This window comes from Phycodurus eques, chromosome 14 (genome assembly GCF_024500275.1).
Source record: "Phycodurus eques isolate BA_2022a chromosome 14, UOR_Pequ_1.1, whole genome shotgun sequence".
Lineage (NCBI taxonomy): Eukaryota > Metazoa > Chordata > Actinopteri > Syngnathiformes > Syngnathidae > Phycodurus > Phycodurus eques.
The window spans coordinates 10,777,676-10,798,978 of NC_084538.1; the positions used below are offsets into that span (position 1 = coordinate 10,777,676).

The window sequence follows — 21,303 nt, forward strand, 5'->3', positions numbered from 1 at the left end:
TTTTTTACGCCGAATGCGCTTCCTGACGCAACTCGCCCATTTTTATCTTGGCTTGGGATCAACACTGGCTGCATATTAAGACACTGACCGGGAATTGAACCTGAAGTGTCTGCAAGAAAGGCGGCAGCCAATACCACTATGCCCACATCTATTTATCTATCGATCGATCTATCGATCTACCTATTATCGCCTTCACTTTGCTCATCAGTGTTGTTGAGTGTTAAGTGGCACCAGAATAGAAACCAAATGGCACCTTGACATGTTCTTAGGCATTTTCTAACTCCATCTTCACAGCATGAGACAAAAGAGGCAGCACTGTTTTGACGGCACTCGAGTTCCCTCTACTGGCAAATGCTTTAATTAGCAACAACAGTGACTTTGCATTGCGGCTTCTTGTGGACTTTGAGGTTCATGAGATATAACACTCGCGGGGTCGTGTAGGTTCCCTCATAAGAGGTATTACAATATGCACACTTTGCAATTCCAAACTTTCCAGGTGTGATAGCTTAGATATAAAGCCCACAAACCTCTCCTTTCTGAGTGTCTCCGGACTCCTCCTCATTTACACATGAACTTGCCCATCTACAAACCCCCGTCGCCATGGCGCCCGCAGATGGTAACTTCCTGTGGCCCTGCCCGGTGATTGGTGGACAGACTTCCAAACAGAAGAACAGCTGGTGAGGGGATGATATATCAGCGAGAGTTTGCACTTTCATTTTCAGCGTTGTCTTGTTAACGCTGCCGACGGATGCAGCATCTGGCAGGAAGTAGGCACAAAAAGGCAAAAAGAGAGGCAGAGAGCAATGTGTTCTTTGGCACATGTCAACAAAAGAATGATGCTAAAGTTGGCATGAAGGAATATTATCCATAAACTGATGCCACCAAGGCATGACTACATGCCTCAGGTTTAAAACACACAAATCCATATTTGACTCAAGAGATGCATTTGAGTCATGTTGAAAAGAATAAGAATTAACACATAATATTATAACATAAGCTGTTATAAATGTGAGGGTTTACAAATTTCACCCTATTATACCAATCAAGACACTTGACAAACACCATACAAATATGCCCTCTAGTGGTAGCTTTTGTGCGTGAGCAGCAGAATTCCCTGTAAAGTGAAAATAAAAAGGTCCTATAAATTTGACACACCACAGAGAAGTGTTGTTCTTAAGCCCGACAAATTGGAATTAATACAAACACTTGCCAAGTATATGTCATCATTCCTCAAAATGGTGGAAGAACTGAGAAACTATTAACTATTTGCATTTACCGTAAACTTGAGCAGACTATTCTTTAAGAATACAGTGAGGATAGGCAATTTAGAAAACGGATGGATGGTTCTTATAAATATACTTTACGTTATTATTCAGGTTTTCTATACTTTAACTAATTTACTTTTACACATTGAATTTAACTTTCTGAGATGAACATGAATAACTAGACAAATTACAAAAACCATCCACTGGTCCGAGTATATACATATATATATAAATATATATATACACATATATATATCTATATACATATAGATATATATAAACTTGAAGCTATTATCATTATTGTGAGTAGGCGTTAAGTTTGTGCAGCCATGCTCAATGGCTCAGTGAGTTGAACGATTTTTACCAACAGAGGGAACCAAATCCCAGTATCAATACGTCGGCAATACGACGTTTATACAGTAGGTTGTTTTGAAAGACACAAGAGAAGAGGATGAATCACAAAAAACATTTAATATCTGGTATCACAGTGTTAGTGGAACTGTAGATATACTGAACCGAAGTCATACAGAACTGATACAGATGTAATCTTTTGTTAGCAACCAGGTCAGCTGTCATTTTGCTTTTTTTAAGATTAACAATGAAAGCACAAATCCAAGTATTTTGTGATTTAAGTGGATTAAAAAAAAATAGAAAAAAAATAAGACAGAATGAGCCGAACCACGGGATGGAGGTAGGCCCACCAAAAATGCATAAACTATGGGAGATGGGTTTTTTTTTAAGGCCAAAACATTAGACATTTGAGATAAATCATGCGGCTTCATCCAATGACACATTGCAAAATACATATTGTGAGGGCTTAAAATGCCTGCTTTTATTTTGTTTTTTTTACATTTACTCTGCATTCAACCATTTCAAAGCAAGCCCTATACTTAACAGCTGTGGTGATGTCTAATCCACTTGTAGTATGTTTTAGTCTTGATTGGCATGAGTGCAATTGTGGAGTTTGGCCCTTTTTTTTAGTTTTTGTTGCATATTCAATTGTGTAACTGTGCAAGCAAACAAAAATGTAATTTATGAATGGAGGGGGGGGGGAATCCTCAATGGGAATGGCCAGGATTTTATGACGTCATTGGAGCCTGCTCATCTCGTAAATGTGACATTCTTGTATTTGAATAATCCAAAATGTACTTTTTAGTTTCAATAGCCCTAGATTGTAAAACAACAACAACAAAACACAAAAATAAAAAAAAATAAAAAATTTCAACAAAAAAAAAAAACGAGTATCTTTTGAAGGCTATGTCCATTAAACACACCAGGCACCAGAACCACACAAATGACACCTCCATATGAGCAACTAAACCCCATATACAGTGCAGCGCTCACATGAAAGAAGCAGTAGATATTTCCACCCTGTAAAAACTGGCATTACATTACAAATACATAGTTAAAATACACATACAGTAGACAACTCCTGCCCTTCTTTATAGGAAAACTGCTTGGCACGATTGTCATGGAGAAAAAAGAAAAGAAAAGAAAAAACTATAAATATTCCAGAATTAAATCACCTTCAGGGGGAGAAACCACAATTTAACTGTTGAAAAAGGTTTCACAAACTGTCATACATCATGCTTATACACTGTAGTAAAAAGGGCTACACGAACTTAAAGCGACTAATATGAAGAAGGATCGATCTGTGAGGATGAGAGCTGCAGATGTTTGAACTACTTTCAAGCTTAAAATAGCTACTGATATCGAACATGTGACCTGCATTTTGTTTGTTGATGTAACTGTAGACACTTTTAAGTAAATGCTACATTAACTCCACCAGAATGATGGTAAATACAAGTGCATTACTGTAATGCAACAGTGGAAATATAAGTGTATGTCCGTAAAAACTATAAAATCAAAGATGAATTTTTTTGGGGGGGGGAAATGTGACCAAAATTGTGCAGTCCCAGCAAAGTGATCACTAGATAGGAATGGAGTTGTGGGGTGGATTATTTTGTATTAGTCAAGATCAATGGGCCAATAGTTGTTTTTTTTTTTTTGCTTTTTAGCAATTAACACACGCGTAAAGCATAATTTCTTCCAATTTACTGCACTCCAATGATTTTAGATTAACTTTACAAACATATTTTTAAATAAATGGCATGGTATGGTATTGGATCGGGTGTTAGCCAGTGAATAAGTCAATATTCTTGCTTCATGTACATGACAGATTCCTGGAAGTTTGTAGATGATCATTTGAGAATAGTGTCGACTTGAAACCAACATCCCTGGTCAAACAGCCTTTAAAATCAATAGGGTTACTGCTTGTAATGGGTTGGGTCACTTTGCTGGGACTATGAAAATGTGACTAATAAAATAAATTGACAGAAACTGATGAATGATGAGTTCATATAGAGAAAAGCTATACCGTATTTCTTCACATAGTGGATGGGGGTGTTTATTTATTCAACTGGAGAAAATACCAGACCTCCATTAGGATAAGGCATTCATTCTTGGGAGGTCGATATTTGTATAAATGTTGCATTTGTCAGTGGACATCCAATCGTTGTTTCCCCCCCCAATGCAAATTCATTTTGGGGTTAAAATGTTAAACGTTTACACACCATCTCAGCAGATGCCATTTCTGCTCTGGAAGCAGTTTCTATACCACGTTAATAATTAGGGCCACAAGCTTTTACTTTTTTTTTTTTTTCCCCTTGAAAGTTGGGGAGAAATACAGTGATTCAAATCCATTCCCTGTATATAAAGGCAATGATATGCCAAATGCATGTGGAGTGGTGTACTGTATTTGTCGTTGTCAGAGACCAATCGACGCAGATTTAAATGAAGGGGATGTACAAACTTGCATAGATAAAGTCATACATCAGAGCAGCTTCATAGCGAGGTTCCCTAAAATGGAACATTTGCTAATATTAACTGTATAGGCTCTTCTGTTGCTCCTGTTTAGGGAGTAGATGCTTGTTGCTGGAGGTTTAACTACCAACAAGACAAAACATTAACACTCGGACCACTAACGCGCAAGTTTGCAATTTGGGCTATTACATCTCCATGAGTGGAAGATCTGATTGCGTGCTGTGATGTTTAAACGGATGGGAATCAGCGCTCCTCCTCTTGAAGACTTGAACTGAAGGCCCTTGTTAATACAGAACATTGATTCTTGATTCTCCCCCCTCCACACACACAAGTATGGCTATTAACAGAGTTACATATGAATGACATCATATAATCGGCAGAACACAAAGGTTGACACTTTGAAAGATCTTTGTACACATTTTCGCTGGGATTATATATTTGGATTTACCACACAGAGGGAAATGGCTGCTTTTGGCTATTCTCAATCTTAAGGCTACCGTTTCTGTTTTGGCTAAACCACCACTTGGGGGCCCGGTGTATTAAAGGAGCGACATCTCTGAGAGAAACATGGATTTAGAATCAAAAACAAAAAATCTCTCTCTGATTGGAGTTTGAGTTGACACTGAATTTGATAAAGGGGAGTGCAACTCTACAATGACAAATGTGCACATTGAAGTGGCGATCTCCTTGAAAAACACACATTCATTAAAGGTTTGGAAATTCTTAAAAGTACAAGACAGTACGTACAGCAGACACGACTCATTTCTATTAAAAGCGCGAGGTTATAAAACAATGACATCATTGAAGGGGACGCATTGTACTGAGCTGAGCGTAGTACTCGCTACCTCAGCCACCAACATGACAAATAAATCATATTGATGTGTGCAAATCGAGTGAGCGCCGAACATGCGTGGTGCGCCTCTAATGCTACTGGACTGAACCTGTGGAGCTACAGAGCAGGTGTGGTGGTGGGAAGCGGAGGGCGGCTTCAGGTCAGTACAATAAGACAAGAGCAGTTCTTTATCTATACAAGACAGACAGTATCTCATAACGTTTGTGATGTTCCACCAACAGCAATGACTTCAAGCGGTGCCAATTTGGTCCCCCAAACTACCAACTTACGACAAGTCTGACCCGTGGGGACCTTTGACCCTGCACCCGTCTCTTCAGGGCTCGCTTATCTACCATGCAGGGCGATGGATCCAAAGCAGCCTGGGCTTCGTGCAGGCTCAGCCCAAAAATATGGAGCACTCAAAGCTGGTGGGAGGAGGATAACAAAAACAGCGTGAAAATAAGATGAAAGGGAGGCAACATGAAGATGGGCCTATCCTTTGGCCGGCTTTCCACATCATCTGCTCTTGGCGGCGGTATTTAGGTGGGCAAAGGGTCGTCGTCGCCTTTACTGCACTTGCACTTGCAGCACAGGATGATGGGAGTGGCCAGGAGGAGGAAGGGGGAGGCGACCAGCAGGAGTAGGCCAAACCCAGCAAAGATCCCCACCACCTGCAAGGAGATAAAACAAGCTCTGACCAAGCTTAAGCAGGGTACACAAAACCGATAATAGAGATGAATTCGACAGCAATTCCCTTCCTGCTGATCAAAGTTAAAAGCCCAATTATCATGTCTCCAAAGGTTTATCCTCACATAGTATTGCTTTTTTTTTTTTTTTACCTAACCAAATGTTAAAAATCAGTATACATAATATACAGTGAATATATAAAAAGGCTACACACTCCTGTTCAAATGCTAGGTTTGTGAAAATTAGACCAAATCAAATCATTTCCAAACTATTGCCACTATTCTGACCTATAACGCGCAACGGTGCAAGTCAATTGATTTTTTTTCAAACAAATCTTTGAGAGGGGAATTAAAAATAAACAACTGAGATAATGTGGTTGCACAAGTGTGTACACCCTCTTATAACTGGGGATATCACTGTGTTCAGGATTAACTGAAACTGGTGTTACACACACATACATATACACACACACACACACACACACATATATATAATATATATATATATTTTATCTATATAATATATATACATATATATATACTATATACACATACATAAAAGTGTGAGCTAGTCAGTTACATGACCACAAGAGGGAGCCAGACACTCGCTACCTTGGAGACACAAATCGTGACTGCATAACGCAGTCAGTCACATGTAACTGCCACTTGTAATACCACAATGCCATTGCTCCTCTTTTTGAGGTCAGACACGGGTCTTTTACCCCCCACCTTTTAAGGAGCAGAATGTTCTTTATACTAAAACAAAGGGGCTTCTCTTTTACAACAGATGATCCATATCAATTGAAGTTGTCAGACTGAGGCTGTATTCAGTTTGGCAAAATTGTGCTGGTGCGTCATTTGTATGTATGAGGGAGTGAGAGGAGGATTTGGAGAAGCAAGGGGTTGAAATGAGGAGAGCCAAACAAAGACACGCACATATATGCATGAACGCTATGAGCAAGTGATGCCGTAGCTTGCGTTCCACCAGCTGAACTGTAATTATGTGACTCAGCCTGCCCCACTGGGCAACAGATGCCACTGTGTATGCTAATAATGACAAAAGAAGGAGGCTGGACAAAAGGTACACAGTACCCTATGAGTATCTTTTCTAAGCAAGCATGTTCTGTGTATACGTAATAATATGATCAGGTGATTATACATTTACAGGTATAGGACTTTCACTGTCACAATGGAGCTCTGAGGGGAAACCATGACTACGATGTGGCCCGTGAGGAAACCAAGTTTGACACCCCAAAACATTGTTTGATGGTAAGCAGCTTTCTGGCTATCGTGTTCCATAAATTTTTCCAAATATGTATGAAAGGGTTTTGAAATCTGATGACACCAAAAACAGTTGAAATTAATTAATTTATATGTATAATAATGGATACAAAAGATGGAAAATATATTTCAGTTCAAACAAATGTGCTATGTGGATGCAAAATCAGTTTCATCTGGATCCAATCCGGTTAACGATTTAATGTCTTTGGAAAATCAATTTAATGTTCAGATACTGTAAATAAAATCTGAACAGAATACATAGTAATTTTAGTTTTTAAACATTTTATTGTTCATTGGTTTGGTAATTAAAATAAATAAATAAAATAAAAATTACTTCTCACATTTGTAACATGTTAAGTCACATTTCATATCTAATACTTAATCAGCCAAAACTACATAACTGATTTTCATTAAACTTTATGTAGTTAGTTATTGAGGAGAATTGCACAAAAACGACATAACCCAGTTCCATTTAAGTTTGAGTCAGTAGTTAGCAGGATCCCACAAAACTATGTAATTGATTTCTGTGTAATGTATGGGGTTTTGTTGGTACAATTATGTGTTAACTACATAACCAATTTTCGAAAAAAATCTGAAAAACTTTAACAGTGATGATCAGCACTCAACTGAGTACTATCAGCGTTACATTTTCTTTCTTTGAAGGAAACAACCTACCGTATTTTCACCACCATAAGGCCAACTTAAAAGTCTTACATTTTCTCCAAAATGGACAGGGAGCCTTATAATGTGGTGCGCCTTATGTGTGCACCGAGTTCAAAAATCTGTAAATGTGTGACGATCAGCGCTCCGCTTGACTGACTGGGAGCATTTCTTGCCGACACGCTGCTTATATAGAGGAAAGGCGGACGTGACTGAGGACAGCATGCGGACGTTAAAGGGTGTGCGTGAAGGAGGACGCTAAAGGCACGCCGCCAGTAGGTATATAGTACGTGCATTGTGCAAAACAACATCGGTTTAGCTAAGGACCCCCGAAAATGGCACCTACGAAGAGACACGCTTACGAAGCACAGTTTAAACTGCAAGCTATTAAGTGACGCGGGGGAACATAGGAACCGAGCAGCCGCGAGAGAATTCATGATGAACAAATCCATGGTTCGCAAGTAGAGGAAGCAGGAAAACGAGCTTCGCCAAGTCAAGAAGACGAAGCTGAGTTTCCGCGGAAACAAGGCGAGGTGGCCCGAGTTGGAAGACCAACTCGAGCAATTGATTAATGAGCAAAGAACAGCGGGGAGAAGCATCTCTACAGTCACCATTCGACTGAGTGCAATAACTCGGAGCTTGCCATCATTCCGGGAGGCTTGACGAAGGAACTTCAACCGCCGGATAATTGGTGTAAACAGGGCGTTCAAAGTGAAGTTGCGAGCGGCGTACGAGCGATGGATGACAGATGGCGAACACAGCTTTACTAAGACTAGGAGGCAGCGCTGGGCGAGTTACGCCACAATTTGTGAATGGATTTTGGATGCTTGGGCTAACGTGTCTGCTTGCACTGTTGTTCGAGCTTTCGTAAAAGCCGGCATAATTTCTGAGGAGCCGCACGGCAACGAGACTGACTCCGACAATGACGAGAGGGAACCTGCCGTGTTTGATGGAGAACTTGCCAAGCTGTTCGTTTCGGATACATAAGACGAGGACTTCGATGGATTTGTGGATGAGGACTGATCAAAAAATAACGTGAGTACATTGTTAAATACTTCAATAAAGTACAACCGAACTCAGTTTTGTTCCCACTGCCTTTTTAAAAACATTGTCTTAGCGTGCATGGATGCTACTGTATGTTTTAAGCTAGCGTATGTTTTACCATGCCTGCGCCCAATAATACGTGTGTGTTATGTGCCTTATGTATGTGTTAAATACAGAAATAGACCCTGTAACCGAGACTGCGCCTTTTAATACGGTGCTCCTTATGGTCGTGAAAATGCGGTAATTTTAGCTATTACTATTCAAGATCAATGTTGTTCACTTATTGATTTAGCAAAGTGTTTTAGCCTTAGTGGATATAATTTTTTTAAATATTTTCTAGCCGATAGGTACAGCAGAACCTTGGTTATGTAAACCTTGCGAATGTGTGAAAAGGTGCATATTATTGGCTTAGGATGGAGATGGCAGAACACAGAGCAAGCTGTCCTTTTTCTTCCATTGTGCTCTAAAGATAATGTAGACGGAATGCACGTGTGCCAGCTCAGGCGGGCGGAGAGAGCGAGAGTGGTAGCGCACGTGCATAGCCACTCTGTGCCCTTAAGAGTGTGAGCCAGGGGAGGAGCGTTTCTCACCTGTGTTCTGTGCCAAATAACAGATGCCCTGGAGTGGCCCAGTTTGTTTCGACAAGGCCCTTTGTCATAGTGGATCAGGAGGAAGTCGTCCTGTCATACACACACAGGCACACAATGCAGATTACTTTGGAGAAGTCTTGAAATGCGTGGGTAACTGTTTTGCAAAACAAAATAAATGCTATTTGAGGACCCACGTAATCCAGATGAATGTTCTTGTGCAACTGCTATTACATAAACGGCAACAGTCTCCTCTATCAGTTAGTCTCATGATAGATTTCAGAGAAATAAACATGCAATGACATCTTTTTCCTTGCTTATCAAGCTGCATCTTCCTGGAAAAACCGTGTCTGAATTATTAAGAATGTGAGGGTCAACTCACATCGAGGGATTCCAGGCAGTACCAGCAGAAGGCGTGCTTGCAGTTCTTGCACATCATCTGTGCGCAACCCTCGTCTCTCTCGATGTACACTTTGCATTTAGGACAGCGCTTGATCGGTGCGTCGTCCTCGTCATTCTTATAGAAAGAGCTGGAACAAAAAAGACAAGCCTGTAATTTATCCTAGCCTCTATGCATTTTTATTCTCGTGTATTTTTGCACGATCAACACTTCAAATAATCGTGAATAATGGCTCTTTAGACATCTTCATGTGCACTTTGAGTAGGGTGATGAGCGACTTCTGCCACTTGCACTACCTAAAGAAAACCAATACAATATAAGAATTCTGTCTTTACAAAGATAAAATTGCATTTTCTTCATATAGTGGCAAGAGGGGACCCTGCATATCTTATAGGTTATAAATAATATTTGTTTATTAGTTTTATTTATTTAACCTTTATTGATCCAGGTAAGGCAATTGAGAAAAGATTTTCATTCGCATTGCCAACCTGGCTGCCCACAGCAGAGTAAACCAAAGAAAAATAAAAGCAAATATATACTGTATACAACAAACTGCAATTTCATATAGTAAAATATTTACATAATACATTACAGAACATGGTTAATAAAAGGTACATAACAGGTTAAAAACTGGTGCAGCAATCATGTACAGTATCCCTCAGTAACCTTTTAATAAATGATACTGGAAAAAATTAGGTGAGTTTGTTGCAGAGTGTTGCAGTCATTTGGGGCACAAAATTCAAAAGATGATCGACCAAAAGTAATGCGGACCTTGGGAATGAAGAGGTAAATAAAACTGCTGGAACGTAGAGTGCGAGTGGTGGTATGCATACCGAGCAGAGAGCGAAGATATGGTGGGGTCTTGCCATTGAGTGTTTCATAGATCGAAATGGACCAGTGACTTTATCTGCATGAGTGAAGATAGGGCCAATTAACCACGCAGTACAGTTCATAGTGGTCGGCGTTGGAGGGAGCATCGATGACAAAGCGGATGGCAGACTGGTATATAGTGTCTAGCTTGGGGAGGAGAGTTTCTGAAAGCTGATCTAAAGTATACACTGTAATATGTCTCTGTAACCTATGATTGGGAAGACTTTAAGGAGAAGCAATTTAGCAGCGCATGAAACGTGACAAAGAGACAAAAAAAAATCATAATCATTATAAAGTAAAACTATTCAATTTAACTCTCAGTGAGTAATTTACATTCCCTGAAAGTGCAAGACAGGATTGCTCCACTTTTCTGTGCACCAGATCTTGTTCTCTACAAACACCAATCAAGTAAATCCACTTTAGCATATATGATTGGCAGCTTTTAATATTGTTTTGCGCTAATCCAGTAGCTAAACACGGGTCAAGAGCAGTGTGTGTATACAACATTTTTAAATAAAGCCAAAATATTCCTCAATAATTTCAATATTTGAAAGCTTGCTTGATAAGGTGCCCGTTTCGCTAAACATTGATCTTAAAGTCATGATAAAAGGTCAAGTCTGCAAAGAATCAGATTGCAGCCGATGAATGTCGTTCTAAGAGTAGACTTGTTAATCCTCTCTCCCTCCACCGTGGCCTTTGATAGAGGAAGCCTGACAGGCCTAATGACGTTTTCCACAGTAAGAGGATATCACAGAGAAATAGGTCAGCTGCATGGGGTGCGTCTCGGGGCAGCCCTCTTCTGGAACCCCTCCATGCTGAAAATGGGCAGAGTGCCCAGGTGGGACCGCATTTTAGTTGTAGCAGATTGTTTTATGCCTTCTTATCAATTTAAGATGGAGCACTGGCAGATTCGGCAAGGCTGGCTGTCAGCCTAAAACTATGGATGCACTTCATGAATCCAGCACTTTATTAACAAATGTCACTAAGGTAAGTGGCCAGAGTATGACGTATTGATTGCTACTTGTCAATATATTTGATGTCTCTTTTGAAGTGGAATAAATTATGCTGGTTGTCAAGCGCAGTTTTATTATTATTGCAATGCAAGGTGCTTAGTGGTGAATACAGTAGAATTCAGTCATAATTTGATTTAATCATTGTTATTTTAACAATTTATAACGATAATGTTAAAAATGTACCCTTAATGTACTGTAAATCCTTAAAGTCCTTGACTATTCCCAAATTTTGTACAGACAGCTTTTTTTCCTCCATGTTTCAGATTGAAAAAACAAAAATTATGGATACATGTTTTTCATTGCACAATATAGGACATTTCCTTTAAATTTCTGGAAATGTTCTGTCGAAGTGTAGCCAAGAAATGTTGGAAATATTAAGTTGGAGACTTTCAACTCGAATTCGTTGACTAACCTACAATTCTGTAAATTTCGATTTAATTTCTGTAAATTCACATATTCCTATTATGTCTCATTTTGAACGTCAATACTTCCTTGAATTGAGCAGCCCTATGGGGCAACAGTTAAACAGTGACAATAGATTTTGTTGCATACAATTTTATTTTGGGCTAGTTGAAGTTTTTTTTAATTGTATTTATTTTTTAATTACCTTTTACACGCTATTATGTATACAATGCTTTTATTCATCCATCCATTTTTATCAATAGCTTGTTGGAACCAGCTGACTTAGGGTGAGAAGTTCATTCGATATCATGGGTTTGTGTTGTTTTCTTTCATATTTGATGACAGTTTTACATTTGAAATAAAAAAAAAAAGGTTTTCTTGATAGTCTCTGTTAAGTAGGTTATCAAGATGTGAGCAGATGTTTCTGTTATCACAGTAGACAAGACATTCTTTTGACACAGGAAGGTGTTGCATGGTCTTATCTTTGTTCAGTTCACGTTTTCAAATCAGAGAAAGAGATCAGGAAGACCTCATAACATTTTTAACATTTAAGTTGTGTAAGAAAAATTATTGATATTTGCTTGGAAAGTTTGAACTGTAAAATTACCATGAACTTAGCAACACTATTGGACAGTGACAATACAGTATATTGTAGTTGCACTAAACGCAATTTTAGTTAAAAGGGGATTTTAAAAAAAACCTAAAGAAAAACTTTTATTTTGTCTGCAATGCCTTTCCTCATCATATAAAAGAGACATGTTGTTATGACTCGAACACAGTTTTCTTGGCCAAAGATAAATGTTGGGTGAAAACAAATAATATACAAATTACAAAAGTGTGTTTTATTTATCTTTTGTTGAATAGATTATCAAGATGGGAGCAGATTTTAGTTGTTATCACAGTAGAAATTCTTTTGACACATGATGCGTCTGTGTATGGTGTTATTGTTGGTTCTCATGTTCAGTTCCAATTTGAAAATGAGATCCTGAGATTATGTTTGACCTAATTTAAAATATTTAGTGTTGAGCAAAGGTCACACATTTCTGTTTGACATCACAACAGAAGAATGTGAAGAAATGGTACCTGTTCTCTCCTGGCAGGAAAGAGGTAATGGGAAGGTTGTTCTCAGAGCAGGCCTGACCAGGGTGCCAGTTGGTCTTGCAGGTTGAACAGAATTCAAGTGCGCAAACGGCACACTGGACCAGCTGGGGCAGCAGCGGAGAATCGGCCTCCTTCAGTTGGCACACAGCCTGGCATGTCGAGGAAGGACACCACGTCCGGCAAGGGTCCAACAGCACCTCTTATTGTACAAAATGAACAGGCCACCATCATTTAGACACACCCTCTAAGAATGATACATTTACACACACCACAAAAATGTTTTTGCTTAATTACTGGTCAAAACGCGTGTCAACAGTTTTAAAATGTCCCCAATAATGTTTCATAGGTTAATCAGAAAATGTTTATTTTGTGCATTGCTGAGAAACAACATTGAAGACATTTTAGCAGTCAAAGCTAGAAATAAAAATGTTAAGTAATAGGGGTGAAACACAAAATCGATATTTGCTATATATTCTACTGTCGGTTATGATATAGTACTCCCATCAGGCTTCCTGAATCGCCCTAAGCTGAGGTCCAGAGACATGACACGAAAAGCATGATCGAGATGGGAAAAGAGGAAGAAGAGCAGGGCAATAGGCGAAACATCTTCCACGGCCGCGAAGCGAGCCCCGCCGTCCCCCCATCTCCACATTAACAAGTACTACAGCACCGCAGTGGTAAACCCTAAACAACGAAACCACAGAAATTCTTGGAGCAGTGGTAAATCCAAGGGCATTGAGCACACTGCCCTCTATATCCATGGAGATGAAGTAGAGAGGGTGGAAAGCTTAAATTTTCCCCAAGTCCACATCTCGACAGACCTTACTTGGTCCACCAACATCTCCTATCAGGTGAGGAAAGCATGTCAAACACTTAACTTTGTCAGGAAACCACACCAAGCCCAGTTCTCCCAACAACTCCTGATAAACCTTTATAGATCCACAATGGAGAACCTCCTGACTGTTGCGCAAATTGGTTCAAGCAGATGTACTGCAAAGGTCAGGAGGTACCTGCAACAGTTGGTGAAAGCACCAGAGTGGGTGATTGGCTGCACACAACCCAGTGTAGGTGTCAGGGACACCTGGTTCAATTCTTCAATTCAAGTCAGGGACACCTGCACTGGCAGACTACTATGGAAAGCCAGTGGAATCATAAAGGACCCCTCCTACCCCAGACACCCCCCCACCTTGCCTCTGGAAAACACCACAGGACATTAAAGTCTAGAACCACGATACTCAAAAAACTTTTCTACCACTAAGCTGTGAAATGGGTCTGCCCCCTACACACCCTCACAGTAAGAACTAAAGAACTAATGACTACACCCCCCCCCCCCCCCACACACACACACCCTTTCCACACAAGTGCTGTATAATGAACAATAATTGTGCAACAGTGCTACATTATAAGAACACAAACAAACAAACAAAACAAAAATGTGCAATACTGTTTGTAGTCACATAACTACCACAGCATAATATGGTCACTCTCCCAGATGTGAACAATTGTTTGTATTGTAATTAAGTGTCTTTTATCTTGTGCTTATATTTCATTTTTCTTTTTACCTCAATGCTGTAAATTATGAGATGCCTAACTGATTTTAATTGTTCCTGTGACAAGGTTCGAAGCATCTATGCATGCATATGCATGCACAACTGGTCTTAAAAGGTTGCAGCTTGTATAAACAACAAGCATTTCTGTGGAATCCCAGTACTCGTGTGGACATGGTCTTTTTCATGCCACTACACAAACCCGAAAGGTAACGTTGTGTACTTAAGAACGAAGCTATTGGTGTTCCATTTGGCAATATCTTTGTACCTCAGGATTATTTAGTCTCGTTTATGGCCTTTAAAAATGTAATAAAACAAAAACAAAAAATCTGCTCTTTTTCACCAATCGGCCCCGATTTACGATCACATGATCGGATCTGGACAGCTCTACAACCAAGTACTGTGTGTGAAAATACAATCTCCCATATACTGTCAACACTGCATATCATGGCCGTTCTACGAAACATGTACACACTCCCCAAATGGTGGTTGTTTTTTATTTGTATGCAAAAGAACAAAAAACAAATGTTTTCTTTTGTGGATCAAATCAAAAGCTTCCAAAATTTAGAAATGTATTCTTTTTATTTCACGGCATTTCATGAATGTCTAAATTTTAGGTAGCGTGCCATTTTTAAACAAGGTGAGAGCTCAAGTAATACTATAACGTTAACATTCAACACCCTGTTTTGCTGTTGTTGTCTCAGGTCATTGACTGGCCCCGTTTTATTCCAAATGTGGTAATTTCATATGCATGTATTCTTCTACCGTGAGAACAAGTTCAACATACAGTTTGCGCCGGCTGGTAGTTCGGTGAACCCGCAAGTTGAGTGCCTTTAATGCATGACTGTGTTGCTTGGTTACTGTTCTCCATGGCAGCAAGATGTCTCTGCTAATGTGCTCATTTGCACGAAAGCAATTAAAGCAGTCAGTGAAACAACACAGAACCTGCCATCATCTTTCCTGCACTGGAATCCAATCACTTTATCATGTAAAATTTAGACTTTCCAACTTTTTTTTTCCTCAGAAGTGCACAGTTGTCCATGACTAAATCAGCTCAAATTGTTCCTAGTTTTATAGGATTTTACTAATGAGGAAAGGAAGCAAGATAGCACATGACGCTCATGATGACTTTTGCTGCTGAGATCCTCTCTTAACTGCCTCAAGCCCTGCTGTGTGTACGTCACCAGCAACCATGTCCAATGTGTGTAAATGATTGACTCAGTGCAGCTACACGTGTCCAGCATCCATTGTAGTCATCCCTTTTGTGTGTCGCTGCGCAACACAGTAGCTGGGGGAGGAGAACGGAGGGGGCTGAGAGGAGTGCACGTGCCTGCGAGACTGGCCGTCACCGAGCACGCCATAGCCCCGCTGAGGCGCACACATGCTAGATAGTGACATCTTTGTCCACTTTTTTTTTTTGAGGTTGCATTGACTCACCTCTTTCGAACTGAAGCTTCTTGTATCTCTGCATCATCTCTGTGTCCACCATGCACTCAATCTACAGGGCCAGCAGAAAAAGGATTAATGTTCAATTAAATTTATGAATAGAGAGTATTCTTCATTTATAGACAACGAAAAGAAATTATTGAAGAAACAAAAAAAAAAAATTGGAAACTTTCACATTAAAGATAAGTAGTTGTAATATGCTGATCAACCTCTGATTTGTTCAAACAATTTTCAATCATAGGAAATAATGAAAACTAAATTGTTCTAATGGGACATCATCCATGACAGCAGTCCATACAGGTGAAGGAAGGTAAAGTTTTAGGTATGAAGACAGCAGTGTTAATTGATATAAAAAAACAATACGGCTGCTGAGAGCTAAACCACGAGAACCAAAGTGCCAGGAGGATGAAGAGAAGAAAGCTTTGCTCTCATACTGACATTTACACGAAGGCATGACAGGAGCAGCGGTTGTCGCAAGAATTGAAAAAAAGACGGGTAAGACACTACTTTGCTTATTTCATGGTAATTCTATGCAAGTTCATGTGCAAATGTGGCACTGGCTTGTTACACATTATTGAAGACTACATGAACATTTGTTTATGGAAAATACAGCTTGCAAAACTAAATTAGGGGACATATTGGATATATTTGATGTCTAAAATCCTGACAAACCTCAGGGCATGTGGTCATAATGGCTATGAGTTATCACAAAGTTAAATGACCGTGTCAATACCTCATTTTCCTGCAAGAGCCCTCTTTTTGGGCAGGCAGAGTCTGGACAGCTAATTGCAGTTTCAAGGCCTTCTTTAATCAAGAGTTCCACATACTGCTTCAGGCACTGCATGTAACAGACAAAGTATACCAGTCAGAGTCTGACACATAGGGCAGATAAATGAATGCAACAAAACAAAACAAAAAGTAAAACAAATCATAACAGCAATTAGTCTACTAAGACCATACAGTTTTCTCTACCCTAAGAATGAAGAGATCTGATGATGTGGAATTTGGAGGTAGAGATCAGCATTTAGCAGCTTTGTAAATGTGCAGCACATTTTTCACACATAAATAAAGGGGAAATGTTTGTATGAATGTGACACATGGGGAAAAAAGCTACTTCCTGTTTATTTGATCACAAAAACACCATTTGTGAGAAGAGAAAGGGACATTTTAAATTCCATCAACAAACATGCCCTACTATTATGTACTTGAATATATTTTTACTTTCCATTACAGCAGTATTTTGTTTGCTCATTCCCTTTTTTAATTTTTTTTAAACAGTAACATTTTTAGAGCTGCCAACCTATAGAAATTCACTTCCAGAACAATTTGTCTGATTTCTAAAGACTTTATTAGCAAATTCTGGTGCAAAATAGGTATTTTATCACCTACAAACAAGTAAGATTTCTGGCTCTCACAGATCTGTAACTTCTTCTTTAAGAGGCTCCTCTGTCCTCCACTCGTTACCTGTATTAATGGAACCTGTTTGAACTTGTTATTAGTATAAAAGACACTTGTCCACAACCAACAGTCACACTCCAAACTGCACTATGGCCAAGACCAAAGAGTTGTCAAAGGACACCAGAAACAAAATTGTAGACCTGCACCAGCCTGGGAAGACTGAATCTGCAAAAGGTAAGCAGCTTGGTGTGAAGAAATCAACTGTGGGAGCAATTATTAGAAAATGGAAGACACAAAAGTGAAGTGAGCGGCGTCGGTGCCATGGATGACAGATGGCAGACACAGCTTTACTAAGACTAGGAGGCAGCGCCGGGCGAGTTACGGCACAATTTGTGAATGGATTGTGGATGCTAGGGCTAACGGGTCTGCTTGCACTGTTGTTCGAACTTTTGCACGGCAACGAGACTGACTCGAACCTGGCGTGTTTGATTGAGAACTTGCCCAGCTGCTCATTTTGGATACAGAAGATGAGGACTTTGATGGATTTGTGGATGAGGTTTGATAAAAAAAAAAAAAAAATTTAGTACATTGTTAAATACTTCAATAAAGTACAACCGAACTCAGTTTTGCTCCTGCTGCCTTTTTAAAAACATTGTTTTAGCGTGCATGCATGCTACCGTATGTATGTGTTAAATACAGAAATAGACCCCGTAACTGAGACTGCGGCTTTTAATACGGTGCGACCTATGGTCGTGAAAATACGGTATGCTTGTTTTGGTTAGCATTACCAGCTAGCTTTGTGAGCGATCACGCACATAGTTACACGGCAGGCCGGCCATGCGCTGTCTGGGCTTCCTGTTCATTGCAGTCTGATTTAGTCAGTGTAATTTTCTCAAGAATCAGTCTTATTTCTTTTTTTATTCACCAATCGATCAGCACACAAATAGCATCGGTTCGACATAAAACTACATTCTTGATTCTTCTTTATGTCCTTTTCTTCTTCCCCAAATCCAGGTGTGAAAAACTTGTTGCATCATTCCCAAAAAGACTCATGGCTGTATTAGCTCAAAAGGGTGCTTCTACTAAATACTGAGCAAAGGGTCTGAATACTTATGGCTGTGTGATATTTCAGTTTTTCTTTTTTAATAAATCTGCAAAAAATTTAAAAATTAAATTTTTTTCTGTCAATATGGGGTGCTGTGTGTACATTAATGAGGGAAAAATGAACTTAAATTATTTTAACAAATGGCTGCAATATAACAAAGAGTGAAAAATTTAATGTATAGTGACAGACCGAACACATGCCACTTAGAATTAAGGCCAACAATTTCTATGTTGGTCTCATCAGACCAGAGAATCTTATTTCTCACCATCTTGGAGTCCTTCAGGTGTTTTTTAGCAAACCCCATGCGGGCTTTCATGTGTCTTGCACTGAGGAGAGGCTTAAGTCGGGCCACTCTGCCATAAAGCCCCAACTGGTGGAGGACTGCAGGGATGGTTGACTTTCTAGAACTTTGCCCCATCTCCCGACTGTATCTCTGGAGCACAGCCAAAGTGATCTTTGGATTCTTCTTTTCCTCTCTCACCAAGGCTCTTCTCCCCCAATTGCTCAGTTTGGCTGGACGGCCAGTTCTAGGAAGGGTTCTGATCGTCCCAAATGTCTTCCATTTCAGGATTATGGAGGCCACTGTGCTCTTAGGAACCTTAAGTGCAGCAGAATCTTTTTTGTAACCTTGGCCAGATCTGTGCCTTGCCAAAATGAGCTCCTCAGGCAATTCCTTTGACCTCATGATTCTCATTTGCGCTGACATGCACTGTGAGCTGTAAAGTCTTATCTAGACAAGGGTGTGGCTTTCCTAATCAAGTCCAATCAGTATAATCAAACACAGCTGGACTCCAATGAAGGTGTAGAACACTCTTAAGGATGATCAGAAGAAATGGACAGCACCAGAGTTAATGAGTATCACAGCAAAGGGTCTGAGGGTCAGTTTTTCTTTTTTAATAAAGCAAAAATTTCAACAATTCCATTTTTTTATGTCAATATGGGGTCCTGTGTGTACATTAATAAGGAACAAATTAACCAAAATGATTTCAGCAAATGGCTGCAATATTAAAAAAAGAGAACAATTTAAGGGGGTCTGAATACTTTCCGTACCCACTGTACAAAGATAACAATATTAGAGTTAATCTCAATTCTACCTACACTAGGCTAACATGAGGGACATTTGGCCATCTTAATGACTTATTTAACGTAAGAAACAATTATTTTATTAATGCTAAGCGTCATGTTTAGTGTTTTCACTGATGTTTGGGATACAGAAGCATTTTACCCCCCCAAAATAAGATCATTAAGTCTAATAACAAAAAGAGAAGTCTTCAGAGTATAAAACATGAACAGAAGGTCACTTATATCATCTTCATTACTAGTTGCTGCTCACCAGTGTACAGAAGACACATTGGCACTGTGTGATGGTGGTCATCTGCTCCAGGGGGAACTCTCCAAGGCACAGTTTACATGAGACCAGGGGGTCCATGGCCAGTTCCCATGTGGGACGGTACCGTGCCGTGGTCATTTTCGCCGCCACAGTGCTTTAACACACAAAAAAAAGACAAAAGCATGAGCAAGAAGAAATTGAGCTAATGTGGAGAATTTTTTTTATTTAGTACAATAAGGCAAAAAAAAACAACCAAATATTTCTTCACACAGAAAAACTTATTCACACCGCTGAAGTACATGTTGACGTACAAATTTAAGATTAAAATTAAATTTGCCTCATTTCTTTGCTTTTTTGTTCTGGCCTCCAACTTGAGCCAGGACCATCTCCACCTGCATCTGATGCCTGCTTCAAGCTGTGCCACATGAATAGCATCCTCCTCTTTAAACACTCTAATTCTGGAAAATAATTGACTAAAATCATTGTCTGTTTCAATTCATTTTTCACTATTACCAACTTCAAAGGCTAATCCCAAATGCATCCTCCAGGAAAATATTAAGTACAATAATTTTCTGTTTTTATTGTCCATTTCTGAATTTGAAGTTCGTTCATTTTGTGTTGTGACATAATTCCTTACATCCCTCCACCGCTTAATACATTTCACATTAACATCCATAAACTAATAAGATAATTGTAGGCAAATTTCCTAATTAATACAAAATGTACTCGTGGATGAGCTCGTCGCCAAGGTTACGTGTGCTTCGCACTTTTGCTGGGACCACAACCAGAAACATGACCCGCAGCACCTCAATGCGAAAATACAAAAGACCAGTGCAACAAATACAACGGGCTTATCTGATGAGGAGAAATGTTGCTTAAACGTAAGAGTAACAATAGAGGATGTACACTCCAGAGGTAGGTAGAGTAGCCAAATATTGTACTCAAGTAAGAGTACCGTTACTTGACAATAATGTGACTCAAGTAAAAGTAAAAAGTAGTCTTCTAAAAAAATTACTTGAGTAAGAATAAAAAGTACACACTGAAATAATTACTCAAGTACGGAGTAAATAGTGAGTAACCAGAGCATGAACATCAATTAAAAAAAAATTTTTAAATTTTTTTTTAAATGTGAATGTCCAAATTCTAATGTTGCTGTGTGTGTGTGTGTGCGTGTGCGCGCACACACACGTGTACACGTGTATCACAGTCAAAACTACAAGAAACTGCACGGTGTTTTCTAAAGTTAGAAGGGAGCTGAAATATCCATTTTTGGGTAGACATCCATCCATCCGCTTATCCAGGTTAGGGGCGCTGGAGCCTATTCCAGCTGCCTTCGGGCAAAAGGTGGACGACACCCTGAACTGGCCGCCAGTCAGTCGCAGGGCACATATAGACACGGACAAACATCCGCACTCACATTCACACCATCACTTAGTGGGAACTGAACCCACGCTGCCCGCACCAAAGTCAGGCGACTGTACCACTACACCATCAGTGACCGTTTGGGTAGACA

At 39.6% G+C, this 21,303-nt stretch overlaps 1 protein-coding gene across 2 annotated transcripts in view; it reads right to left on the reverse strand.

The window, feature by feature from the left end:
• Positions 1-3,899: 3,899 nt before the first annotated feature.
• rnf144aa (ring finger protein 144aa) overlaps positions 3,900-21,303 on the reverse strand; it is a 38,856-nt gene continuing 21,452 nt past the window's right edge. For both annotated transcript variants that reach the window (XM_061696493.1, XM_061696494.1), the window contains exons 2-8: positions 19,794-19,944; positions 16,691-16,795; positions 15,949-16,009; positions 12,947-13,163; positions 9,561-9,708; positions 9,182-9,271; positions 3,900-5,591 (exon numbers count right to left, since the gene is read on the reverse strand). In XM_061696493.1, the coding sequence (XP_061552477.1) occupies positions 5,460-5,591; positions 9,182-9,271; positions 9,561-9,708; positions 12,947-13,163; positions 15,949-16,009; positions 16,691-16,795; positions 19,794-19,928 (888 nt within the window). In that variant the 5' untranslated portion in view covers positions 19,929-19,944 and the 3' untranslated portion in view covers positions 3,900-5,459. The remainder of the gene's footprint in view (positions 5,592-9,181; positions 9,272-9,560; positions 9,709-12,946; positions 13,164-15,948; positions 16,010-16,690; positions 16,796-19,793; positions 19,945-21,303) is intronic.